The 27,463-nt window shown below is 43.5% G+C and overlaps 1 protein-coding gene across 1 annotated transcript; it reads left to right on the forward strand.

The window, feature by feature from the left end:
* The first annotated feature begins 5,329 nt into the window (after nucleotides 1-5,329).
* PRKAG1 (protein kinase AMP-activated non-catalytic subunit gamma 1) lies at nucleotides 5,330-27,246 on the forward strand. Its single transcript, XM_060252649.1, has 12 exons — nucleotides 5,330-5,437; nucleotides 11,721-11,769; nucleotides 13,402-13,514; nucleotides 15,398-15,479; nucleotides 15,599-15,657; nucleotides 16,662-16,707; nucleotides 16,891-16,945; nucleotides 18,256-18,382; nucleotides 21,812-21,977; nucleotides 23,404-23,441; nucleotides 23,988-24,134; nucleotides 25,958-27,246. The coding sequence occupies exons 1-12, from the start codon at nucleotides 5,429-5,431 to the stop codon at nucleotides 26,060-26,062; spliced, it is 996 nt and encodes a 331-aa protein (XP_060108632.1). The 5' UTR covers nucleotides 5,330-5,428; the 3' UTR covers nucleotides 26,063-27,246.
* The last annotated feature ends 217 nt before the right edge of the window (nucleotides 27,247-27,463 follow it).

The following is a 27,463-nucleotide window of genomic DNA, read 5'->3' on the forward strand; positions in this document are numbered from 1 at the left end:
ACAGCCTATGTTATCATTTAGATAGATCCAAAGGCAACGGTGTTGGTCTGAAGTGGTAGAACAAAATAGGAGTCAATTGCATCTTTAAAACCAACTTAGTTTTATTCTTCTTCTGAAGAAGTGTGCATGCACACGAAAGCTTACTTTCTGAATAAAACTAAGTTGGTCTTAAAGGTGAAATTGACTCCTATTACGTTATCATTGTTATTTCTTGTGTTTGTATCAAGATGAGCTTCTATTGGGGACATAAGCAAATAATATGAGGGGCTCCATACATTCCAGCTCAAAAGTCCATCTTGGATTATGTGACCTCTTTCTTGTGTTAGGATCTTTTTAGTAGATTTCTTAGTCTATAAATAATTGTGTAGGCCTTCATAAAAATTTTCTGACTCTAATTTTACTATTCTTTGTCTTGAGTTTTTAATCCAGTCCAAAGTCCAGACCAGACATACTGCTTGGTAATTTAATTTTATAATTGGTACTGCAAAACCTCCTCTCTTTTTCTCATCTTGTAATATTTTGACACTTATTCATGATTTTTTGCCATTCCATATAAATTTATTTATCTGTCTTTGCCACTCATTCAATATTATTTATTCTATGTACATGGATAACATTTGGATAAAAAGTTAAGTTTTAGCAGCACATTCATTTTGGTTGCAAAGATTCTTCCCAGCTATTAAATGTTTAGGGGTTTTTTATCTTAATAAATCTACTTGTAACAATTTCCAAATTTTCTGGTGGTTATTTTTAAAAAGATTACAATTTTGCCTAGTCACATTTATTTCCCAATATTTAATAGGGTCAGTAGCTGTTGAGCACTTTGTGCTCGTTATAATCTCTATTAGTTGTGTTGAAAATGTCATTATAGTTTTTGGGGGTTTTCCCTATTAATTTTATAGCCTGATAGGGATCCATATTCTTCAGTATGTTCAATTACATACTGCAATAATTTCTGGGGATATAAGACCGTTGTGAATGCTTTTAAGTAGATAAATTGTGTATTTTAATACGTTTTAAAAATGTGTTGATTCTTGCCTTTGCAAGTGAGTTGCTACATTGTGCACTGCCTTGAGTCCAAGCAGATAAGGATAGAAATATTTTAAAGAAAGAAATAAATGCTAAGCTTTGTGTACTTAAACCAGCCTCTAGCCCTATAATGTTAAAGATAAATAGGATTTATATTATTACAGCAAATAATAAGTTTTCCTTTGGCAGGATATATTTGTTTTAAAAGCCTAAACAATAAAGGGCATCTATATTTCTAGAAAGATGTTTTTCTTTTACAAGCCCCTGGTCACCAATATGTGATCCATGAGACTGCATGTAATGATCATATCATCCCAGCATCTAACAAGTTTGTGTTTAATATAGCTACCACAAATGGAACAATAGCAGTCTGTCATGGTGCATGGTTTGAAATGGTTGGCATGGAACCCAATTCTGTATACATTTGTTCAGAAGTAAGTCCCATTGTATTCAGTAGAACTTAGTCTCAAGTGCATAGGATTGTTGCTGTAGCTTTCAGAGGTGTTGAGGTCTAAGCCTACATCAAAGCATATATCCAGACCACTACCTGGACTGAGCTGCTGTATACGGATAACCTTTATGCACAGTCAAGGTACCCAATCCCTTATGATGGAATCACAAATAAAAAGAGACTGAGATATGAACAGCTGCACATGTTGGACTGCCCCAAAGCAAACATTTGTAGCTGTTATGTTCCCTAGCAGACTGTCTTCTACGAACTGTTCAAAAAGCATGAGTGGCCTGCCAGTTTTCCTCCCAGTGGCAACTTGGTTGCAAATGCAGAACTGGGAGCTGATTGGATCTACACTCCAAAGTCAGCTTTGAACAACCCCAAATTATATGCATGGGTCCCTGATAGGCTTTCACCCATGTACACCTGATGCCCAGTGAAAAAGTCTATCTGAACAGTTTGATTTCAAATGAGGGGAGGGGGTCATAGCCATGCATTAGAAACACAAATGTCCCAAAGAAGCTGGGGATTCCTTCCTCTGAACCCCTGAAGTCCAAGGACATGGGAGACGGCTGCTCTAGTTTGCTGTTCTTTGAGGAAAGAACATAATGGTCCAGATACAGGCCCTGGGTGGGAAACATTTGACAGTCCTATTCAGGATGGGAAACAAGTGGGTTGGGTTGGATTCCACTTGATCTTGTACAAATTCTCTGCTCACTGCAACCCTGTCCTTTATGGCCAGGCTACACACTTGGCTCTCCCAGTCCCTGGTATGTTGGTACATAGTGTTTTCCCCCTTACTCCCAGGAAGGTGTCTTTAGGATTGCAGCCCATGTCATCTAAACACTCCACAAGGAAACACATCAAATTAAACTACTAATACTGATGCACAAAAACGTTTTCAGACTTCTTGTTGATAAAGTTAATTCATTAAGGAGAAACTGCATTTGAAATATGTAGTATATAGAGAATGCTGTTTAACGATTATAGTTTCACACATGAATCTGTAAATTATCGCATTAAATATTTTCCCTCCAGTTCTAGAAAAGTTTTTACTCATATGCAGACATAAAATAGATAAAGCATATAAGAGATCCAGTGTGGTATGATGATGAAAGTGCTAGACTAGGATCTGTGAGATAAAAATTCAAACCCCCACTTTGCCATGGATTCTTGTGACAGGAGTTGTGACTTTTGGGGTCTGGTGTGTAGGAGTAAGCTTTGTCTCTCCAGACAGTCAGCACACAAGAGACTTTGGTAGCTTCAACAATGTGTGTGTGTGTCAAGTGAGTCAAGTACTCCTAAGCTGTGGAGTCTTGTGAGCAAAAATTCTACTTTGTGAGCTACATTCATTAAAGTTGTGAGCTATTGCATAAATTAGCTTGCTCTAGGGCCATTTTTCCTGAGGTAAGACAAAAATGTGTGAGCCAGAGGGCAAAAAACCGAGCTAGCTCACACTAACTCAGCTTAGAGAGAACACTGCTTCCAACTTATGGTAACCTTATGAATTAATGACTTCCAAACAGGCCTCATTTTGGGCAGGAGCTCCACTCTAGAACCTCTAAATTTTATTGTGCTCTTTTTTTCTTATTCCCCCCCCCCCAAAAAAAAGATACTTGCTTCTGGGCTCCATTGTTCAAACCCGCTATGAGAATTTTGCGGAACTCTAAGATTTGACAAAATTTCTAATATCCCCCCCCCCAAAAAAAGGGAAAATAACCAAAACCCATAAAGCAGACAGATGGAAATCTTCATCAGGCCACTGTGGCCACATAGGAGAAAGTAATTTTAAAAGTATGATGGGACAGGAGTAAGGTTTTATTATGACAATTATAATTCAAGAAGCATTTTAAGGTAGATGCTGAGCTGATATAATTTAGTATACCTTCTGATGAAGTCAGGGGCGTGGCACATGCAAATGAGTTGTGGTAATGAGCTCTGGCACCACTTTTTCTACAAAATGACCTCTGCTTCCAAAACATCCTATCGTTAATAAGCTTGTTCACAGATAAGAGAACATGAGAACAGCTATGTTGGGTCAAGCCAGTGGCCCAACCAGTCCAATACTCTGTGTCACAGGGTGGCCAAATTTCAGGTGCCATCAGGAGGTCCATAAGTGGGACCAGAACTCCAGAAGCCCTTCCACTGTTGCCCTGAAGAGCCAAGAATACAAAGCATCACTGCCCCATTTATACTTTGTGACTAATAGCCACTAAAGGACCTTTGCTCCACATGTTCATCCAATCTCCTCAGTCTGTGCTTGCAGCCACCACCACTTCCTGTGGCAGTGAATTCCATGTGTTAATTACTATAAGAATATAAGAGAAGCCATGTTGGATCAGGCCAAAAATCATACGGACTCTCAATGCAGTCTGTTTGTTATAGCCATGAACACACATCATGCTGCCTTATACTGAATCAGACCATTGGTCCATCAGGGTCAATATTATCTACTCAGGCTGGCAGCAACTCTCCAGGGTCTCAGGCAGAGGTCTTTCACATCACATACTCACTAGTCCTTTCAACTGGAGATGGTGGGGATTTGAACCTGGGACCTTCTGCATGCAAAGAAGAGCTTCTACCATTGAGCCACAGCTCTTCCCCATGAACATGAAGCTGCTTTCTGCTCGAATCAAACCATTGGTCCATCAAGGTCGGTATTGTTTACTCAGACTGGCAGCAACTCTCCAGAGACTTTCATTTCACCAATGGCCGGATCTTTTTAATTGGAGATGTTGCAGACTGAACATGGAACCGTCTGCATGCCAAGCAGATGCTCTGCCACTGGACCATGGTCCCTCCTTTGCAAACCAAGGGCCATGGCTTCATCTGTGAGTCAATTCATCTCCTGTTGGGTCCTATTTTCTTGCTGCTTTCAATGTTATTGTCTTTTCCAACAGCTCTTATCTTCTCATAATGTGACCAAAGTACAATAACCTCTGCAGGGTGAGGAGGTGATATTTCAAAAAGCTGATTCAGAACAAGATTCAGTCTGTTCAGCATGGGCGTGAGACAAAATATAAGATCTAGTGCAGGATGAAGTGAGACAGATAGTACAATAATGTTACAGGAGTATAGTTCTGTATATAGAGATCTACCCAGGGGGAGAAAAAAACATGAGTTTAAAACAGCCGCCTCTTCTAGTTTTCATTTGCATATAAATATGTATTGCAGAAGAATAATGCAAAATGGGTAATGTCCTGGAGATAGCATTTTGATTTTTTAAATTTTACTTTGGGACTCATAAGTCTCCTAACAGCGTCTTTCTATAGAAAAAGAGGCACTCTGTATGTTTGGTAAAAGTGAGAAGTATAAGTAAATGGCATCACTCTAGATCCAGCTGGGCAGCTATGTTGGTCTGAAGCAACAGGACAAAGTTGGAGTCCTTTGTACTATCGCTTGGTGTCTCTGTAATGAAAACTCTGGATACTTCACATTGGAAGTTGAAAGTGGGAAAAAACTTTAATCTTTAGACAGAAATCTCCAACAATTGCCATGGTGTGCTGCTTGGGCCTTTTTTGTCTCCCGGAGGTTGCTCCCTTTGTGTTCACGTATCAATTGGAGGCTTGTGACACCTGAAATACTAACGGAATTTTGTTTCAGCATAAACTTTCCTTGACTAGAGGTCACTTCTTCAGTGGAAATTAGTGGACCCTCACTATGCAATCTATAAGGAGGACCCACTCACTGTAGGAGCCTGATTTATTTATTTAGCTGCGATAGACCAACAGGGCTACTACTACTCTCAGGTATCGTAACATTCGATTGGTAACCAGAAGGGTCGATACAGTAGCAAAGAGATAGAAGTCTATGCATAAAGCATCAGCCCTTCCCCGCTATCGCCTCTCTTACTGGCGGAAGTGCGTCAAGGCGGAAGTGCAGACTATGTCGGAGCGACAACGGTAGCTGTCTCCCTTTCTCTGGGTGCGGTAGGCAGCGCTGGGGAGGATGGAGGCGGTAAGTAAGGCGCCTGATCACCCACCTGCCCAACAGCAAAATGGACTGTTGCAGTTTTCACTTTTCCTTGCTTCTCTCTCTTCCCTCTCTTTTAATGGAGAATTGCGAGTTGATTTTCGGAGGGGGAGGGCTTGCCTTTGGGGCATATCTACAGCACCATAATACTTTTGTATAGTGCGTTGGCACACCAAGCAACAGCTCCCATTTGGCTAATACTTTTACTGTTAGTGTGCTCCCGTACTTAAACTGTTCAAAGTGCAGATTGCTGGCGGCTGGGCTGAGTCTAAATTACAGAGGGTTGCTGCTGGCTGATTCCTCCATCGATAGCTGCTTCTGAGATTGGCACAGTTATGTGAACAGTACAGTAGCGGCGGGCGGGGAGGGGGAGTTCTTAGAAGATTGCAGCAGCTGTTTCCATTATTAGAGAGCAAGTGTGGTGTAATGGGTAGAGTTTGGAACTGGGGTGATCTGAGTTCAAATCTTCATGCAGTCATAAAGCTTGCTGCTGTCACCTTGGTGCTGTCACTGTCTTTCAGCCCAGTCTGTATCAGATTACCAGGATGAAAAGGAAAGGAAGAGAACCATGTTACTTTGCCTTGAGCTTCTTTCAGAAAGGCAGGGAGGGAAAAGTGATAAGTGGTTGTTGATGTGATTTTTATAATTGCTGAACAGCTGAAATCATCTGTGATTCACCACTTCAGACTCTTAATTTTTTTTTCTGATAGAAGCCCTTTAGAAATGCAGCATCGTGGCTAGAATAAAGAAAAATTTGAGAGACTGTAAGAAAAGGATGCCTTGCATGTGCCTCAGCTCATAGTGCACAGAGTGATCCCCTTTTAAGCCCCTTCGCTTCAAAGAAGGGTGTAACGCTGCTTAGAATTGCACTGCCACTTTTTGAGCCACAAGGATACTTAGATCAGTCTCTTTAAATAGTAGATGAGTAACTACCGTATATGTTTAAAATAGCCAATGAAGAATACTACTAATTACATATGAATAAGGGGGACACTCCAGTGTCTTTACCATTTTATCATCCTGATTTGTAGATGCAAACAGTGGCTTTAAAAAGTCTGTTTTGATCTCCTCACACCATGAGGTAATTAGGCTGAGAGAGAGTGACTGGCTGTGAGTCACCCAGTGACCAGGGATTGAACACAGACCTCAAGAGTAGGAACTGCTGCATCTATCTATTTACTACATTTTTATCCATTCAATTCTCCGAGGAGCTCAAAGGAGTGTATGTCTGTCGGCCTTTCTCTGCTTTATCCCCACACCCTTAGGTTAGGCTGAGACAATGTGCTTGACCCAAGGTCATTAAGCAAGATCCATGGTAGAGTGAGAATTCCAACCTGAGTTTCCCAGGTCCTAGTCCAGTACTTTAAACAGTGCATCAAACTAACTGTTTTTTGCTGGAGTCCCTTCATCTTTATGTCTGTCACTGTTTGCTGGGGGACTTCCAGTGTCTTTTTGTTTGGAATGAATTTGAATCCCTATTATTAGAGAGCCCTCTTATTAACCTAATGCTTATTGCTCTGATAGCCATCTTCTTTTCTGAGGGGGACCTTTGACCTGGGGGATCCTATTTTCTTCTGTTAGGCCTCTGCTGGGTAGCCTTGAATGGCTTATCTGATTGTCCTGAATCCCTTCAGGGGTGTCATGTGTGTTATGTGTTACTGTATCTAACTGGAAAAAGAGAAAATAGTGTTAATGTTCCAGGTTCTGTGGGATGAGTGAGAGTGTGGTGGTTAGCAAAATGTTCTTGTTGCAGAATTTAGAATGGGGGCTTTGCTGGTCATAGGAAAGGGAAGGGGAGGGGGAAGCTTTGGCTGGCTAGAGTCCAGCAGAACCTTAAAGACTAACAAAATTTGTGGCAGGGTATGAGCTTTGTGAGTCACTTCCCACTTCTAAGAAGTGAGCATGCCTATCCATCTTGTTCTAGTTATGCACAGAATTCAATCTGGTGAGACTAGACCAATTGCACCTTGCTGCCAAGTGTACATATATACCTACAAGAGGACATTCTTTCTAATCATCATCATAGTAGCATTTTTCAGAAGTGTTCCTAAATGTTCAGGGCAGTTATCTTACACAGACCTACAAGGTAAACGGTGAAGCTTCATCCTCATTTAAAAAGCGAGCATCCTTGGTCACCTAAGGAAATATCTTTCATGTTTTTCTGTGTGTGTGAACAGCACCTTTTTCTTTTTTTATCCCAGTTTAGTATTCTTGATACCATAGAGCTGAATAGCTATGAATAGCCAGACAACTTCAGGGCTTTAATGTGGGCTTGATTTGTTAATATTCATTATAGAAAGTTTCTGTCAGGCTTGTTTTTGGAGCCAAAGTTCAGATGTTGCTAGCCTTCAGATGTTCAGATGTTGCTTAGCTCAGAACTCCTGCCTGCTGTGCAGATGCAGGGGAAACAGGAATGATCTTAGATTCCCTCATGGACTTCGCTCTTGTTATTTTATTTATTTATTTTATTACATTTGTATCCCGCCCTCCCCAGACGGGCTCAGGGCAGCTAACAACAATTTAAACAACACAGTGCTAAAATAAAATTGCAATAAAATCATTAAAAACAATTTATATCATTTTGTTAGATGTGCAACAGAAAATGTGCCAGGTAATCTCCATCACACCTAAAAGTATAGGTGCTGCTTCTATTGTTTTGAAGGGTTTTAACCTCTCAGTGTTTTTTGTTTTGTTTAGATTTCAGGTTTTTCTGCAAACCTTTAATTTTGCTGAGGTTTATCTTGTCTGTTAATGGCTCCAGTCTCCAGATTTAAGTATCCACAGATGTAGCCATATTGAGAATTAGATATATGGTGATCATACATATTTTTAGCAGAGAACATGAAACTGCAGTCCTAGAACAGCAGTCAAGCAAGGTGCCAGCTGAAAAACAGTGAAAGGAGGAGAAGATCTTTTGTGTAAAAGTCTTGGTAAACAAATGCTTTGGCCTGGTTCCTAACAGATGTTTAGGAGGGGATCTGAGCCTCTAGCAGGAGACTAGGACCCGTCAGCACCTCAAATTACAAATCTACTCTTCAAGTTTATTGATTAGACATTGCAGCCGTGAATTTGAAATATTCCTCTGCCCCTTTTAATTGGTTTAGTCTGAATAATGCTGGTTGGCAGCATACACTTTGCCTTAAAGTGGGAGAAACAATGGAGCGGCTGACTTGTGTGTGTATCTGTGTGCACTTAGGCACTTAGGTGCATGTTTGGAAAGAGAAAGCTGTTAGAAGCTTCCCTTGGATCCTGTCTGTCTGATCTATTTGTTTGCTGGTGTGTATTGAAGCCCAGTGATCTGTGGCCTCAGATCATTTTTGCAAGACCTATGTGAAGTGTATTTTTCTGCTATGTTTCACCATCTTTAAGGAACCTTTGGAAAGCTGGATTTTTCTGACATACACCATCTCTAACTGGCACTAGGCAGCTTTTCTTTAAATTACAGCATGCTATTTTTATGCCTTCTATCCGATACATTTGCTTTTTGCTGCACACGAACAGACATATTACTGCTCAGCCAGTGACCTTTTCTTTTTTATGCCCCATTTAAAAAAAATTATTTTCCTGAGATGCTCCTGTGTATCTACAGCAGAAGTAATAGCCTAGCCATTCCTGGACACTTTGCAGGCAGAGAATAACCAAAGGGAACACTTGTACTGTGGTGGTACTTCAGTACGCCACTGTTTGGTACTTTTAGAGCACGGGTCTCTGGGACAATGCAAAAGTTAATGAAGGAATGTGTATGACTGAAGGAATGTGTATGGAGCCAGTGAAGGAATGTGTATGACTGTGTGGTGGAGACTGCCTCTCATTATAGGAAGTGTTTTCATTTGAAACCATTGTGAGCTGGAACAAAAAGCAGGGATTTGTGGTCACATGCAGACTCACGTAGTCATTGTGGTCAGCTGCCTAAAATGTACCCATGCTCATGAATCCTAGGTGTTCTGAAAGGTAAGTTTCTGCTGATCAGTTTGGTCCAGGTGTGGAAAAACATATATATGCACACACAAAATCAGCCTTTTAACTTTACAATTTTATAGCAGTGAGAGGGGTGATTTACTTCTATCTTCTCAGAGTCTGCAAGAACCTGTAAATTGCTCATCGCAGGTACGTACAAGCTCCATAACAAGATGGGAGTCCACTAATAGTGAAAGCTTAACAGTTGTGGAGCCACAGCTGGAGCACTATGTGCAAAGGGAGGTGTAGCAGAGTGTGGAATCTCTCATTTAAAATAATTTCTGTCTTCCTTTGATGGAAAACTGGGCATAAAGATTTTTACCACATGGCACACTTTAAGATTTGACTGTATCTTCTGGCTGCCACCACAAGAATGTTAGATAAATATGTGAAGAGACTTGAATGGTGCTATGGAAGCTGTGCTTTCATGTGAGTGAGAGCGGTTCTCCCCCCCCCCCCCGCCCCGCATTTTACTTCATATATTTGGGAAACTGCATGAGCAGAGGAGTGTTGTTGTGTGCATCCAACTTCTGAGATCTTTTGTTCAAAACTTTTTCATTGAAAACCACGGCTCATACCCAGAGAGAGACAGAGAGCTTTGGTAATAGAAGTTCAAGCGAATCAGCCTGCTTATGAATCCTGATTTTCCTGTTTCCCTTTGTATTATTGTTAGAAAGAATGTAACCCAGAGTGTGTTTGTGCAGTGTAGTCAAAACATCTTTCTCCATGTGGACTGCTGTTTAGAGTGCAATGAGTCTAGTTTTTAAATTGCACCTTATGGTAGCCCTTTCTGGCTTTTTGTCTTTCTGTGGGGCCAGTGGCCCTTTCTGTTTCAATGTGATCAGTCTCTGTAGGCAAGAAGCTTGTGTAGGAGAACATCTCCTATCTTGGATGTATCAACAGCTGGGCTTTGTCATATCCTGAAAGAAGAAAACAGATTGATGTGGGAACATAATTAAATTTTCGTGGGAGAGAGGACAGAAGTCAGAGGGCACAATTCCTTCCTTCCAGCAGCTGGGAAGAAGCCTGTGGAAGTGCTGCTCTCAGCATTTCCTAGGTTTAAGCAAGTGGATCTTTTAAACTGAAGGCCGTAGTTGAGCAGTGAAGCAAGCACAAGAAGCCTCTCCTGGGTTAGCTATTCTGGCTTATCGTGGGCTGCTTAATTTTGATTTGGACACAAATGAAGAAGTTTGTTAATTTTCCTCAGGTTTTCAGAGATAGATCCGTTATTCCTCACGGGAGGTATTTTCCATTTTATTCTCGGAACAACTGCACAGGGTAGGTTTGGTTGAGTAATGGTCAAAAAGTAGGCTCAAAAAGTCAAGGAAAGGACTTGGATATGCTCTCCCTCAGAGTCTGACTGTCTCTCCATTATAAGACACTGCTGGCCAGCTGGAAAGGTGGATAATTGAATGCCCACTCCACCCCATTCCTTTTAGTTTTGAGTTATTTGTATTCTAGCTGTGGAGAAATATCTTTCAACATTTCACTTCGTTCTTGAGTGTCTGTCTTCTGCAGTAACAGGTCTGAGGGATGGGGTTATCTAACCAAAGAGACATCACCCCACTCTTTCTGCTGAGAACGTCTTTGCAATTATGCAACTCCAGGTCTGGTTCTCTGAGAAAGATTCTGATTCCGTGTAATTATCAGGACTGTACCATTTAGCTGGCTGATTGGTTAATAGATTTAAAAGCTGTCTGGCTAGGACATCTTTTTTTTTTTTTACTCCTTTCTCTAGGCAGCTTGAAAGGGCATTCTGCCCTCCCTTTTTTATCCTCACACCAACAACCCTATAAAGGTAGGTTAGACTGATAGAGTGTTTGGGCCCAAGCTCTCCTGGCAGACTTCATGACAGTGTGGGGAGTTAAATTTGGGGCTCCCAGATCTTAGTCCAACACTGTACCATGGTGGTATATTAAAAAGCTGCCTCTGCCCCATTAATTAAGCAAGAGACTTTTAAAAAAACATTGAATTACTTTCTATTAAGAACTGTATGGAAACCAGTAGCTGGCAGATGTCCTCTTAGAAGAAACATTCCCTCTGCTCTTTCACACCACAAGGGAATGCCTCTTCCTAAAATGGGGCCTGCTGTGACATGTGTGCATGCTTCATTCTTCAGAAGTATTATTTGTACACATGCTTCTGTATACAATGCTTATCAAATCTATTAAAACCCACAGTACGAATAATGTTGTTAGTTGGCCAAGAGAGCTTGTTCCCATTCATTCCAGGAGGTGGTATGGATCATCCGAGGACTTGTTGCTTGCAGCACCCTTATCTCGCTCATCTCTTTCCTTTTCCCCCTCTGCAGGGTACCATTCCAGACACCGGGTTGGAGAAATGCCTACCCTTGTCAGAAGGTGAGTAAAGCAGGTGGGAAATAGGGTAAACAGAATGATCTGTGGGATACCTGGCAGGGGACATTTGGGCACAGTTTAGGGAAGATGCATTTCAGATTGGCACATAGGTAATTATCTACTCTGCCCTGTGGGTGTTATTCTGGTTTTTTGTAGCCTTGCATTTCCCGGGCTAAGAAGGATGCTGACAACTCTGTTCTCATGGTTTGTACAATCTTAGTGTGAATTAGCAGAATTTACAGCATGTTCCCCCCTCCCCCCCCCCCACAGACAAGCAAAACACCAGTTATTACCTACTTTCTCTCATACGTGCAGTGACTGGGGTGAGGGTTTGCAGGGTGCTTGAAAATGCTCCAAGGCAGAAGATATCCCCAGGCACTGGAGGATCTTGGAGTCTCTTGGGAGGGACTGCCAACTTATCTTGAGGTTTCCCATGGGTATATGGCTCTCAACAAGGCTTTCTCAGCTGGCTGCGTCTTGTACTTCCTGTATCCTGCTTAGAGCAAGAAAGTTTGGATCTAGAGCAGGACATCTGTAGGCACAAGGATTTCAGCCCATGGAGCACAACTCGCTGATCTTTCCTATGGCAACCCAAATTGCTCCCTAAAATCCAGCTCCTGGGGTCCCCTTGTCCTCCAAGATCAGGATTTCCAGAGGGGTTTCTGGCCTCCACCAAAAGGGGCAGTCAGAAAAAATTATGCTCCACAAGTGGAATTCCTTCTGTGTACAGAAACACTATTCTGGATCCAAGTCTCTTTCAGCTTCTTTCTCCAGGCTGGCCAGTCTTAGCTATCTAGCAATTAGATATTCTCCAGTGAAACGATCCCAGCAGATGTGAACATTGTCGTCATCACACAGTTCTGCATGCAGAGCAAGCCAGCATTGCTTCTTCCCACTCAATAATAAAACATCCATGGGCAAAGGACTAATTGGAACAAAAAACCGCTCCATCCCACAGCTCCACTTTTCCTGAGATGGTATTCCTCTGGCTCCTTAGTAAGTGTTCCCAAAGGAGAGCCTTGGTTCCCACTCCAGCCTCATCTGGTGCAGATGTGATCTAGGAATCTCAGCTTCTGGCTTTAAAAAGCAAATAATTTGGCCTGTGTGCCTGTGGAAATGGCCCCAGAAAGCCTGTGGGGTGTGCCTGGTGATCTCCTGGAAGTCAGAGTGAGAATTTGGTGCTCTGCATGAGTACTTGAGCCTTCCCATTGGTAATAGCAACATAACAAATTGTGCAACATGTAAGCAAGTATGTGCAGGGTTGCTTGATTCCATGCCCCCCCGGTAATGTATGTAATCTTTTTAAAAACAAAACAAAGTGTGTAGCCCTGACAATAATACTGTTAATGTATTGTTAGCACCTCAAGGCACGGATATTTTTTCTCCATATTACTCTGTAATAATGCTGCACAAAGAATACAGAAAAGTGGAGGCAGCAAGTGAGACTAAAGTCTCCCACACTGACTCTCAAGTGTACAGCTCTCAGCAAGCCCCACTGTCTAGGAAGGAGCTCATGCCCTGAAGATTCCTCCTGCTTGGATTGTGGCACTGTTATCTCTCTAGATTTCTGACCCTTCATGCTCTTTGATGTGTGTGCCAGCAGGTTGTGTTCATGTGTTACTAATCTGTTTCCAGCCACTGATGGGGATTCCAGCAGCGGCATCTACACATGCTTCATGAAGTCACATCGCTGCTATGACCTCATCCCCACAAGCTCCAAGCTTGTTGTATTCGATACTTCCCTGCAGGTGGGTAGCATTCTTTTGGGAAGGGTGAGGCAGTGACCTCCAGCAGGGAGTGCGAAGTAGGCCAGGATTCCAAGGTTAATAGTATTTTGACACTTCCGAACAGGAAGTCCGTACTGTACAATAAAGGGCAGTGATACAGCCTGTAGGATAGAAGTCTAACAGTAGGGGGAACCCCCGAAGATATTGTTACATTTGGGGACAGGTTCATATAAAAAAAAAACATTTGGGGACAGGTTCTAACTTGACAGAGGGCATTAGCAAATTAGTGGCACTGGGTTGTTGTAGTGGAGCAAATGCCTGACTGAGGAGATTGGGTTCAAATACTTGGATCAGCTACAAACCTCTCTGTGAAACACTGGGCCAATCAGAGTCTGTCTGTCTCTCTCTCTCCCCCCCCCCCCCCACCTCACAAGACTGTGGTGTGGACAATATGGGTTATCACTCTTTTTAGTTACCTTGAGCTAATTTGGGGAGGGGGAGAACAAATGTGAATTAAATTGGCCCCTCAGTCAAGGCATATCCTATTGTCTGAAAGAGAGAATTGGAGACTAGTTTCATCTGAATCTCCAAGAATGTATTAGGTGTTAGTCCTTATGGCAGAAAGTGCTTGCTGTGGCTTGCAGCCCCTATTCCACCCTGCCCTCCAAGGGGTTCCCAACTCCCAGGAGGGCTTTTCTTCCACTATTAGGTAGCTCACCACTACCACCTAATCATTCTTGGGATTTCCCACTGTGAGAATCAGAACTCCCAGCTCCCTTCCAAGTTCAGATGCCTTTCTTCAGTGTTTCCCACTGCCCAGCACCTGGTCACTTTGGGGACAGATTACTGACCTGAGAGCCCTTGGAGGAATGTCCACTTATCAATTGCGTGCTTTCTCCCTGGTCCCCCTCTTCAGATAGCACGTTTGAGATGGTGGAAGTATGTGTGGTACAGAGAACCGCTTCCAGCATCAAATGTTATAAAGTATTAATTTAAAAGAAAATGTTTACAAGCATACTTCTAGCACAGCACCAGATTGAGGAAGGGATACAAAATAAATTGGTTAAAAATGCAAATTCTCTGTCCTCTTCTCTATACATGCCCTACCACTTTGATGTTCTGGTTCTCTACAGAATTACCATTATCATAAAGCTTGCTCCCACTCTCCCTGGCAAACACATGCCCTTAATGCAGCATCCCAAAGAAAGAGAGTGCCTTCCTCTGGAAGGGATATTTTTAGCATCTCTGATACTCCACCCACTTGACCCCGGTCATCTCAGGTCAAGGAAGAGTTTCCTGTGTCTTCAAAAAGTTTCTTCCTCAAGCCTCACTAGAATTTGACACTAGCAACTCTCTGTTCCCTGCCTGAAGAAGGGGGAGGGGGGAGAGGGAAACTTGACCATCACTTTTGTCTGGACCCATTATGAGCATTATGGAAGTTGGCTAAGGGGTATAAGCAAACTGGCTCCCTCCTCTCCCTGTTAAAACACAAAGTGGAGGTTTTGCCCATTGCCAACTTCCCAGGAGAAAAAAAGCAAACATTTATTTACAGCCCTGAAAGGATATCTTGTCAAGACTGTTCTGCTTTCTTTGCAGGACATTTTAGGTTTGGTCCCAGCCTCTCCAGTTTAAAGGCTCAAGTAGTGAGTGATGTGAAAGACCTCCACCTGAAAACTTGGGAAACATCTGTCCGTCAGGCTAGACTGTGCTGACTTTAATAGACCAATGGTCTGACTGAGTACAAGGCAGCTTCGTGTGTTCCAATGACCACTTCTCTGTAAACCTTTAGAAAACTAATCCACCCTCATGCTTCCTCTGTCTCTCAGTAAGCACAGGAGCTAAAAGGGTGTGTCAAACTGAAGTAGCAGCTTGTGGAATTCTTTGTTGCTTTTTCTGGCTTGTAGGTGAAGAAAGCTTTCTTTGCGTTGGTGACCAATGGTGTGCGGGCTGCTCCACTCTGGGACAGCAAAAAGCAAAGCTTTGTGGGTGAGTGTTTTTCCTCTGGAGGAGAGGTGAGAGAAGGCAAAAATCTTGCCTTGCCACCTCCCAACCAATTGCCTGTTGTGTGGAGCTGACCTCTGCTCCGCCCCTTCTTTGCGTTGTAGGAATGCTGACAATCACAGACTTCATCAACATCCTGCATCGCTACTACAAATCAGCCATGGTAAGCACACACTAAGTTTCATTATCCCCTTTCCTTCTGTGCAAAGGAGTTTCCAAATCTATGTGTCTCAGTTGCATTACAGTTATCAGGGCAGATATGTTAGCCACTATGAGATTCTGAAGTTTTCTGTGGATTAAGTTTCTAGTCACTGTTGTTGCAAAGGAAAATTTAAGGATATTTAACTGAAATGCACAAAAACACAAAGAAAGTAATATAAGAGTTAGAATTCTTCATGCTAACATTTTGTCCTTCAGTTTAAAAGGGCCAGTTGTGAAGACCCAGTATTTTTGGATGAGGGCACTGCCAACTGGACCAATCCAGATACACACTGGATTAGGAGAAGGTCAGGGAGAAGCTTTTTTTCAACTTCTCAACAATGTATTTAGTTCAGATTTTTATTCCACCTCTACATGATTCTGTTCAATGCAGCTTTCAAGTGAAAACAATATTGTTAAATATTGTGGTTTTTTTTTTCATTATTTACAAAGCAAGCCATTTAAGAAAAAGTCAGGGATATAAAAAGAGCATGAAAATATTCATAAAACAGACCTTGGACCGGAAGGTGATAATGAAATCACTAAAAAGATAAGAACATTTTAGTTAAAAGCCTGGGAAAAAGGAAATGTTTTGGTCCTAGAAGAGAACAATAGGTGCCAAGTGAGCCTCAAGGGGAAGGGCCTTTGACAGGTGAGGTGTCACCACTGAAAAAGTCCTGTCTCTAATTACCACCAGCCTCACTTCTAAAGGTAGGGGTATAATGAGCAGGGTTTGGGAGGCAGACCTTCATGGCCAATCTTGAGGAGGCTAATTTCACACTTTGGGACCCAAGGCTTCAGTCAACTGGATGATGTTTCTGACATTGCCAGGATACCATGTTTCGTCCTGGGCAAGTAAATTCCAACCTGAGCTATCCAGGCTAGAGCTTACAATAGTAATAGGAGTGGATGTGTGACAAGAAAGGCTTCTGTTTCAATAATATCCTCTTCTCTCCAAAACACCCCCAGGTACAGATCTATGAGCTGGAGGAGCACAAGATTGAAACTTGGCGAGGTAAGGATGATTGTGGCAGGCCTACAGAACAGCAGCTAGTTCTGGATAAGCGGGAAGCACTATGAGTGGAGAAAGCTGCTGGTCATGCCCAGCTCTAGCATCACTTGCTGCAGGTTCTCTTTCTCCCTTCCCTTCTCCAGATAAAGGTGCATCTGGCTAACTGACATTTTCTTTCCCATGCAGAGGTTTATCTGCAGGACTCTTTCAAGCCACTGGTCTGCATTTCACCCAGTGCCAGGTAAGAGATTCTGCCAAGGCCTGTTGGCTACTCTTCCTTTCTGACTGTTTTCCCACCTGGCACAAACCTCAGTCCTTCCTGCCAAAACCACCACTAGATGAGTACAGAGCATTTGATTCATTTATTCCTTGGTTTTCCTCCCCTCCCCCAGGTTTCTGGGAGAGGCTTGGAGGTAAATGGGCAGTTTCTAGGGAGAGTTCTCAAACAGTGAAAAATTCAGAGAGTCAGGGCTCACCACAGCTTATGCTGGAATAAATTATTTTAGTCTTTAAGTTACTACTGGAGTCTTTTCTGTTCTTGATTATAGTTGCCTTTACAACAGCCATCTGACATGGCGGTCACCACTACACCTCCTTCACAGATGGGGAACAGAGCTAGTCCTAGACCAAGGTGGGCCCACTGGCTGGATCTGAACTCCATAACAGTTTTTACCTGACTCCTGGTAGCGCTGCCAAGTTTTATTCAGGGTGTGATAAAGTATTTGCCACCATTCTTCCCTTGTTCACCCTTCATGGGAGGAATCATGGCTCAGTGGTAGTGCTTTGGATGCAGATGGCCCCAGGCTCAGCATTTCCAGGTAGAAGTATCAGTGATAAGCAATGGGAAAGACCTGCAGAGCCTCTGCTAGTCAAAGTGGACAGTACTGACCTTGATAGATCAAAGGTGGTTTGATTCCGTGCATCATATGTTGCCTGTCTCTTGCTTAGATTTTGTACGTAAATCCTCTGCTAAGTCTGAGCTCATATGCTCCATAAATGAGAAACTTTTGCTGATAGTTGATTGCAGATCCTGATCCTTGTAAAGAGATCCATTCATGTGGCAAAATATTTCTACTGTCTGACTGTCTGGAGAATTAAAGGGCTCTTGAGAATACAAAAGTGGGTCATTCTGAACCAAACCTATGAAGGAGGACCCAACTTTATTGTTGTTTATTTGGGACCAATTAGCATCAGAGTAGTACTCTGTCATCTTCTTCAGCCTTGAGGGAGGCAGTCATGGGATTGGATTACAAAATAACAGGGTTTTTTATCCCCCTGCCCCCTCCTGTTTGTGTTCTTGAGTTGTTGGGACAGAGGTATAATGGAAGTATAAATGGAGCTGAACCCAGAAAACATTGATCCCAACCTCATAGTCCACTGGATCTCTTCTGAGCATAGATCAAAGGATCTGAACTGCTCTTCTTCCTCCCTGTAGCCTTTAGAAACAACATCTCTCATGGAGCTAGAGAGAGAATCCAGATATCCATGTGTCCTCCTTGCTTCACAGATGTGATATGTTCCCCCTGCTCCCACCCCTCTTGTGACTTCCAGCCTGTTTGATGCTGTCACCTCACTGATTCGGAACAAGATTCACCGTCTGCCTGTCATCGACCCCGACTCGGGGAACACACTGTATATCCTGACTCACAAGCGTATTCTCAAGTTCCTCAAGCTCTTTGTGAGTGCTCAGAGTAAGATGGCGCGTAGTAGAGATGCTATGTACTGTGCTGTGCTCTTCCACTGATCCCATGCTGAGGATTGTCGTTGTGACACTTGTTGTGTGTGTTCAGTATGGTGTAGTGCAGGGGTGTCAAATGTGCAGCCCACAGGATGCATCTGGCTTGCTCAGGTCTCAAATCTGTCCCCCCCCAAGCAACCTCCTCCTGGTTCCTTTTCAGGGCTGCTGCCGCAGCCGCACCATACCTTGATTTTTCCCCAGCTCCCTCAGTGGCTTTTCGGTTCCTGTCTCTTGCCTCCTTCCCCCCTCTCTCTTTCGCTAGCATGGTGAGCTCCTTGGCTGCTTCATATGGGAGAGATACAAAGACAAGCCTGCCTCTCTCTGTGCCTCTCTCTCTCTCATCCACCCATCCACCCCCCCCCCTTCTACCTTGCTTTTCCTGACTGCTTCTCTTTTGGGGATGAAGGGGGAGGAAAAGGAGAGAGAGAGTAATGTTGCACTCCCATGGCAGATTTAAGACCAACAATGTTTTATTACAGCTATAAGCTTTTGCGTGTAAGCACACTTCTTCTTTAGAGGGATGGAGGCAGGGTGGCTAGCTGGCTGGATTCTTCTGACAAGTACAATGTACATTGAGAAAATTATTTTGTCTTATTCTGAAAAGTTTTTTTTAAAATGGATTTCTCTGTTCATATCTGGATTTATTTTCTTTCAAGAAGACCCTATTTGGGAATAAGAACACTTGAATTGGTCTGTATATCTTGGAGAGTGGAGTGATTTCAGATGCCAGAATGATAATAACACACATTGGTAATGAGATAGGAAAACTAGCTCTCAGTTCAGTCCAGGAGGATGCATTGTCTTGAGCTTCTTTATCAATTGCAATTCAGCAGCCTGTCTTTCTGATCTACTTTTGAAATCCCTTTGAAAGAGCACTGCTGCACTTAGGTCAGCTAACTGTATGTTGTGGTTTCTAATGTCAGACTTATGTCCAATTATTCTTTGCATCCTCCTGGATGGAATTGAGACCTAGGTTTCTTGTCTCATTACCATCACTGGTATCGCCACCCTCTGCATATCACACCTGATCCAGTGAAGCCTGCTATTGTCACTCATCTGCTATTGCTATTTGACATCTGAAATCACCTTTATACAGTTTACATATCCAGTGCCTCATGTTATATTTTATGGCATGCAGGGCCTGGCTCAACAAGGTGACATTTATGTCAGATCCATCCCTCAAAGCAAATGAGTTTGACACCTCTGGGACTCTTAAGAGGTCACCAGCATGGCTAACAAGCAGGGTGAGGGAAGCCACTAGAGTGAAAAAGGCTTTCTTCAGAAACTGGAAGGCTTATCCAAATGAGGCAAAAAAACCCCAAGACTAACGTGCACAAAGGAAATCCGAGCAGACAAGGATGCAACAATGGATTTTGAGGAAGGTATTGCTAAAAGCATAAGGACCTAACAATAAGGAATCCTTTAAATACAATAGAAGCAGGAAACCAGCTATGGAAACAGTTGGACCATTGGATGACTTTGGAATTAAAGGAGTACTAAAGGAGGATAAGGTGATTGCTGATAAGTTAAATGAATTCTTCTCATCTGTCTTCACTGCTTAAAGATATAAAGCAAATACCTGTTCCTGAATGGATGCTTTCTGAAGAAGAAGAGTAGGTTTTTATATCCTGCTTTTCTCTCCTTTAAAGAATCTCAGTGACTTAAAATCACCTTCCCTTCCTCTCCCCACAACAGGCAGCTTATGAGGCAGGTGGGGCTGAGAGAGTTCTGAGAGAACTATGACTGGCCCAAGGTCACCCAATAGGCTTCATGTGGAGGAGCTGGGAATCAAACACAATTCTCCAGATTAGAGTCTGCCACTCTTAACCACTACACCATGATTTCTCAGTATGAGGATGATGTGGAGGAGAAGATGTGGAGCTTAGGCAAATAGAAGTGACCAGGGAGGAAGTTCTAGAACTTATAGACAAATTGCAAGCTAACAAACCACCAGGACCAGGTGGTATCCATCCTAAAATGTTTTTTTTAAAGCCTCATATGTTTAACTGCTGATCTTCTAATTATGATATGCTATATTGCTCTAAGACCAGCCTCTGTACCAGACTGGAGAGTGGCCGATGTAATCCCCATCTTTAAAAAAGGATCCAGGGAGATCCAAGAAATTAGGGTTAGCTTAGGGTCTGTTCCAGGTAAATTGATGGAAAACATTATTAAAGATAAAATTGTCAAGCATACGGAAGGACAGGTCCTGCTGAACAAGTGTAAAGTGATGCATACTGAGGCAAATAATCCCATTTTCACATATACACTGATGGGATCTGAGCTGGCAGCAATGGACTACCACCTTGGGGTGGTAGCAGATAGCTTGTTGAAATGTCGACCCCATGTAAAAACAGCAAAATCCACATTGGTCATAAGTAATAAACCCGCCATTATCAGGCTGCCTATATACAAATCTATGGTGAGACTACACTTGGAATAATGTGTACGGTTCTGGTCACCGCACCTGAAAAAGGATATTGTAGAGCTTGAAAAGGTGCAGAAAAGAGCAACGAAAACGATCAGGGGGCCAGCAACTGCCCTATGAGGACAGGTTAAAATGCTTAGGGCTATTTAGCCCAGAAAAATGGCGAGTAGAGATTTATAAAATTATGTGTGGGGTCTAGAGAATGGACAGCACTCGGGGTCATCCACTGAAGCTGAAGGGTGGGAGATTCAGGACAGGCAAAATGTAATATTTCTTCACACACTATTATAGTTAATTTGTGGAACACACTGGCACAGGATGTGAACTAGCTCACACTAACTCAGCTGAGAGGGAACTTGGAAGGCTTTAAAAGAAGAGTGGACAAATTCATGGAGGACTGGGCTATTGATGACAAATAGCTATTCCCTTCAATACCAGAGGTAGTATGCCTTTTTAAATCTGTTGCTGGGGTGCACAGGAAGGATGCTGCTGCTGCAGTCATCCTGTGATTGGCCACAGTGTGTAAAGAACACTTGGGCTACATAGAAGAAGATGATGATATTGGATTTATACCCTGCCCGACACTCCAAATCTCAGGCTTAGAGCGGCTTACAATCTCCTTTACCTCCCCCCCCCCACCTGTGAGGTAGATGGGGGCTGAGAGAGCTCTCCCAGAAGTTGCCCTTTCAAGAACAGCTCTGAGATAGCTATGGCTAACCCAAGACCATTCGAGCAGCTGCAGGTGGAGGAGTGGGAAATCAAACCCTGATAAGAGTTGGTGCACTTAACCACTGACTACACCGAACCATTTGTTTTGATCCAGAATGGCTCTTACGTTCAACATCCCTGGAGTGGCCCTGAGCTGCAAATTTGCTCCTTTTTCCTTGAAGAATGCCAAGCCATGAGAATACCATAAGAAATTTCCTCTTGTTTTCCTGCAGATTGCTGAGTTCCCCAAGCCAGAGTTCATGTCGAAAAGCCTGGAAGAGCTGAAGATTGGCACCTATGAAAACATTGCAATGGTCCATACAAACACCCCTATTTATGTTGCATTGGGTATCTTTGTACAACATAGGGTCTCTGCACTGCCGGTGGTGGATGACTCAGGTGAGAGGCCTTGAGGGGGGAGAGTATAAGGGGAGTGCAGCATTTGCTTATCTGGGAACTTTGGCCTTAACGTTTTTGTGTTCTTCAAGAAGATTATTTCTTTCCTGGAATCCCTGGGATGCACTCTGGGCCAATTTTTGTGGAATATCAACAGGAGCAAAGAATCTTACTGCATTCAAGATAGAGCTGGATAAAATGACATTTTCCATTCTGATTCCTCTTTTGTGGCCTGGTGGGGTCAGGAATTGCCTGGATGTCTAAGGCTAGCCTGACCTCATTAGATCTTGGAGGCTACACAGGGTTGGCCCTGTGTAGTATTTGGATGGGAGGCCACCAAGAAAGTCCAGGGTTGCAATGCAGAGATAGACAACACCAAGCCACCTTTGAACATCTCTTGCTTTGAAAAGCCATACAGGGTTTTGCCATACGTTAGCTGTGGCTTGACGGCCCTTTCCACCACCACCAGAGTCAGGAAGGGTTTTCACACTTTTCCTGTTCATGATTTCCCTTCCTTTGTAATCCCTGGGAGTGCTATAATGTTCCTCCCTTTGCAATAAAATCATTCCTTAGGGCAGTGTTCCAGATGTCTCCTTTATCTGAGTTGAGACTAGCTTCCACTTGGGGCAAGGCCCCTTCAGCACTGGGATTCTTGTGGCTTCGTGCCCTAACAATACTGTGTGGGTTCCTCCCTTCTAACCTCCAGGAGGAGACAGATTAAAACTTCCTTAGTTTTTCAGCCCCTCCAGGGTTAGGTGTTTGTGCTGTTGCACTTCTGTTTGAAATATTTAATGTTTTCATCTAGAGCAGGGTTTTTCTTTAGCAGAAAAACACAGGAACACAGTTCTGGCTGGCTTGGTGTCCAGGAGTGTGGTCTAATATGCAAATGAGTTCCTGCTGGGCTTTTTCTACAAAAAAAAGCCCTGATCTAGAGTATTTGGTTTTTAGTTTATTGTATCAATTATTTCAAGATACTAACTTCTAGGAATTTCTGTTGGATAGAGCTTAAATTATGGTTGATTGTCGAGCATGGTGTGTGTCTGTCTGGGACAGAAACATGGGGCATAAATGAATGAAATAGTTCGTGTTCTTGGGATCAGGCTACCATGTTTGGGATCAGAACAGAATTCTCTTTTCTGCTCCCTTCTCTGCCCACCCTCCGCCTTCCCAAGAATTGCTTGATTCATTCTTCGTGTTATTTTTTTGCCTTCCATGGTTCTGTGAAAGCTTTAAAACAATTCATCCTGTAAGCATCATTTTGTGGTACTCTCACCAGCCCTTTGTGGTGTGCCATGCTCTGAACTGCATGGTTGGGAGTGGTCAGTTGAGTGCTCTGCCTTGCCTTCTAGCTGGGGGCTCCCCCCCCCCACTGCCTCCTTTTCAAATTCACTTCCATTTTTCACAGGCTGTACTTGTTTGTTTCTTTTAGGTCGGGTTGTAGACATTTACTCCAAGTTTGATGTCATTGTGAGTATTCAGGGTCTGAGGGGAGAGGGATGGTTTCACACAGGTTGCAAGACCTGAATGATGAAAGCCCTGTGAAAGAGGGGCTGTAGTAAACAAGGGAGTTGGGCAGGATTGAGTGGAAACACTGCTCAGTTCTCTCAGCTTTTGGCTCCCCCCCCCTTCCTCTGTGGCACATGGCTTGGCTCACTCACTGGAGTCACCTGCAGGGATGTGCTTCAGGACACCATTTGGCCCTGCTGCTGCTCTCCAAGTGCCACATTGCAGTCTGCATTGTGTCTTCTCTGCAGAGAGCCAGAGTATGGATGGCCCTGTTCTGTGCCAGGGGAGTGGATTTAAACGCCCATTTGTTTTTAAAGTGTATTTTGTAATGTGCATTTGAACTGCTTAGGAATGTAAACAGTCTGGGTGGATTCAAACACGCTGCTGGGTAGAAACAAGTTCTTGCTTTGTCCTGGGGGATGTCCAAGTGGGGAGAACAGAGTTGGGGGTCAGCGAGGGCTGGTGATGCCACCACGTGTTCCCTCTTTCTCATCGTCCTCTGATTAGAATCTAGCTGCTGAGAAGACTTATAACAACCTGGACGTGACAGTGACCAAGGCACTGCAGCATCGCTCCCACTACTTTGAGGGTGTTCTCAAGTGTTACAAGCACGAGACTCTGGAGGCGATAATCAACCGACTGGTAGAGGCAGAGGTAAATCCCCTCCTGCTTGGCTGCGACTTGGTTCAGTAGGGGAGGGCAGAACTGCAGGGCTCAGATGGGGGTAAGGAGAATGCATTTTAGAACAGGGTACAGATAACGCCAGTTTTCATCTTGGTGGATGTTCACCTTCCTCCCCATGAAGCGGGGAATATTTTGTCCTCACCTGGAGGAGAGCACCCTTGACTGATGGGAGATTTCAACCATCCATCAGGGATGCTCTCCATAACTCTGAATAGAAGGCAACAATCATAAGTACCACATTCCAATTTCTGGCAGGCAGATATTAAAGCTGAAAGGTACTTCAGCACCTGTAATTCAGAACAGTCTTGACACCTGATTATTAGTTGTTTGAGACTGGGGCTTGCTTTTTGGGCTTGCCTGAAACACAGGGATATGTTTCCGTCAAAACAACAGCCAGCACATGAGCAGAGAGAAAGTCAAGCTGTGTACAGGATGGAATGGAAGGCTGTGGGAGTTCCCACTCCACACGCTTTTAACCATGCTGAGATTGGAAAGGTGTTGGGTTGGTTAGCCATGGCAACCAGGAAGGCATCTGCATGTATAGAATGCAGGCTATGTTTACTGGTAAGCAGTGACCAAATATCAAAAAATACTTGTGTGTTGCTAGTTCTTCCATTATAGTCTGGTTAGCTAACTCCAGGTATGCATAAACTTTGACAAACAAAAAGTCGGCTCGCTCTTGTTAGATACAACTCGTACAATAGGGATGGCTTGTCCTTGCTATTACCCCAGAAGTAAAATAGCACTGCTAATACACCCACAGTATGTTACTAACATGTTGCTAAGACGTGAGTGTGTATGTAATAAAATGCCTTGTGAATGTTCATCCAGGTATCCTGGTTTGCTTTCTGACATCCTTGTGTTTCCCATGCAAAAGACAGATTTTTTGGCTAATCATAGAATCACAGAACTGGAAGGTGCCACAGAGGCCTTTATAGTCCAACCCCCTTCTCAATGCAGGATCAGCCTGAAGCATCCCTGACAAATGTTCATCCAGCCCCTGCTTAAAGACTGCCAGGGAGGGGGAGCTCACCCTGAGTAGCTGATTCCACTGTTGAACAACACCTGAATTTAAATTTAAACTCATTATTGCGAGTCCTCACCTCTGCTACCAACAGGAACAGCTCCCTGCCCTCCTCTGACAGCCCTTAAAGAGAGCAATTGTGTCCCCTCTCAACCTCTTCTTCTTCATACTGAACATTCCCAAGTCCCTTAACTTTTCCCCGTAAGGCCTGGCTTCCTAATGTAAGCCCCTGCTTTCCAGACACCTTACTGAGACTTTGAGCCACTTTGTATCCCATAAAAGAGAATGCACAGTACATACACTTTCAGTTATTAAAGCCTTATTCAGGACCATAGGGCTTGTATACGTTATTCCATCTTGCATTAAAATAAAACTGTACATTCATATGAATATCTTTAGGTGCTTAACTGGTGAACTGAAGGTTCAAGGGAACCAAAGGTCCCACCAATACTTGAGTGCCTTTAATATTCCCCTAATTGTGGGATCTTGTGTACAATAGCATGCTTAAAAAGTTTTGAGGGGGCTGAAACCTGAGTATCCCCAGTCCTGATCGGACGTTGTGATCACTGCAATATGCTAGCTTTGTCTATAGCAGCATCGTATCTGAGGGTGAGGTTTTCATTTCTGGAGAGGGTGAAAAAGATGCTGGATTCTTTTGTCACGCAGTTACTGAGGTGGCTGCATCAGGCTCGTATCTTGGGATGGCCACTGCTGAACCTTCATTGTGTAAATGCATAAAACTCCTCACATGTGTCCCTGTAACCAACAGGTTCATCGGCTGGTGGTGGTGGATGAAAACAATGTGGTGAAGGGTATCGTGTCCCTCTCGGATATTCTACAGGCCCTGATCCTGCCCGGTGGTCAGAAGCCTTGACTGCATGAAGTTCAGAGCTGCCCCCTCCCTCTCCCCCACATTCTTGGGCCTGAGGAGCAAAACCATCAGCCTTCTTGCATCACCCTTTTTGGCCAAGCAGCAACAGAATGGAAAGGCTAACTTAACCTGTGTCTCCTCCTTGCCCATTTTGGTTGCATGGGAGCCTTGAGGCCTGCTGGAACTTGGAGACAGGCGCATTGGCTGGGCTGTTGGGGTCCAGGCTCAGTGGGCTGATATCTTCCACACTTGGATGAGAGAAAGCTTGAGGCGAGGCTTCTTGGTCAAGTGTGAAGCATGCAATAAGTGCAGGGGCCACATCAAAATTCCAAAAACCACAGGGCATGTTCTGGAAATGAGGATATCTAATCTATAGCACAATTTTTTTTTTAACGAGACACTTGGCTATTCTCAGGCACGTGACCTTTGTGTGCCCTGTGTGTGTGAATGAGAGTGTGTGATCCCCATCCCAATGTAACTTCCACCAAGCAATACCCTGCAGTCTGTCAAGAAGGCATGGAGCCTGTTGTGCACACCACCTGCTCTACTCTTCCTAGTACCAGGGCCAGTACTAGTTCCAAAGGCTCTTAATGAACCTTGCTCAGGAGCTGAGAATCCTTCACTGGGTCACGTCAGGTATATGAGTGGGCATCATGGAGCATTCAAATTCCTGTTGTTCTGGGAGTCTCATTAGGCTCTTCCCTCCTAGGTTTTGATTAAATTACTCCATCTTTGATGAACTCCAAGTTGATTAACTTTGGCCATCTTATCAGACGAAGAATTGGAGTCAGCCCTGCCTTCATGCCCCGGTAAAGGAATCTATGTATTTAACCATAAACATGCCACTCTCCTGCCTCATTTAGGGCAGAAATAGTTCTCTTGTTAAAGAGAGGAAATTGTAATGGCACTGCTGCCCCTTTTGATCTTGACTGTTCAAGAGTGGTTCTCTCGTGAGCCCCACTTCTTTTACACATTCCTATAAACCCCACTTCAAACAAAGTATATAGCATGTATTTTTTTTAAATAAAGCCACATTTCCTATACAATGCTCCACTGGTACTGTTCTTCTTTTGGGTCTCCCCAGGCAAGAAGATCTGTCCTGGGGTGCCTCTTTCTCTCTCTGTGATGTGTCACTTGCTACTTGGTTTTACTGAGTTTCTGTACTTAATAAAAATCAGTATATCACACTTCAACTTGTGGTGTTTGAAAAATTCAGCAAGTGTTGTGGGAGTGGAAGAAAGGAAGAGCCAAGGAAGTTGACAGGGTGGCCAGGCGGTGGGGGTTTGTATTTTGCTTGAATTTAAGCCAGGAAAAATAAGCTGTCACCACCTCCCGTTCAAAGCAGAGAGCAGAAAGGGATCCTCAGAATAGAAAGTAGGAAAGCCCCTGTGCTACACCACCAGC

Source organism: Heteronotia binoei, chromosome 13, assembly GCF_032191835.1.
Source record: "Heteronotia binoei isolate CCM8104 ecotype False Entrance Well chromosome 13, APGP_CSIRO_Hbin_v1, whole genome shotgun sequence".
NCBI lineage: Eukaryota > Metazoa > Chordata > Lepidosauria > Squamata > Gekkonidae > Heteronotia > Heteronotia binoei.

Excerpts from the sequence above, each read along its gene's own strand:
- PRKAG1 (XM_060252649.1), top strand. Across the intron at positions 15,480-15,598 it reads CAAAAAGCAAAGCTTTGTGG|GAATGCTGACAATCACAGAC; the intron begins GTGAGTGTTTTT and ends TTTGCGTTGTAG. Across the intron at positions 21,978-23,403 it reads GCCGGTGGTGGATGACTCAG|GTCGGGTTGTAGACATTTAC; the intron begins GTGAGAGGCCTT and ends TGTTTCTTTTAG.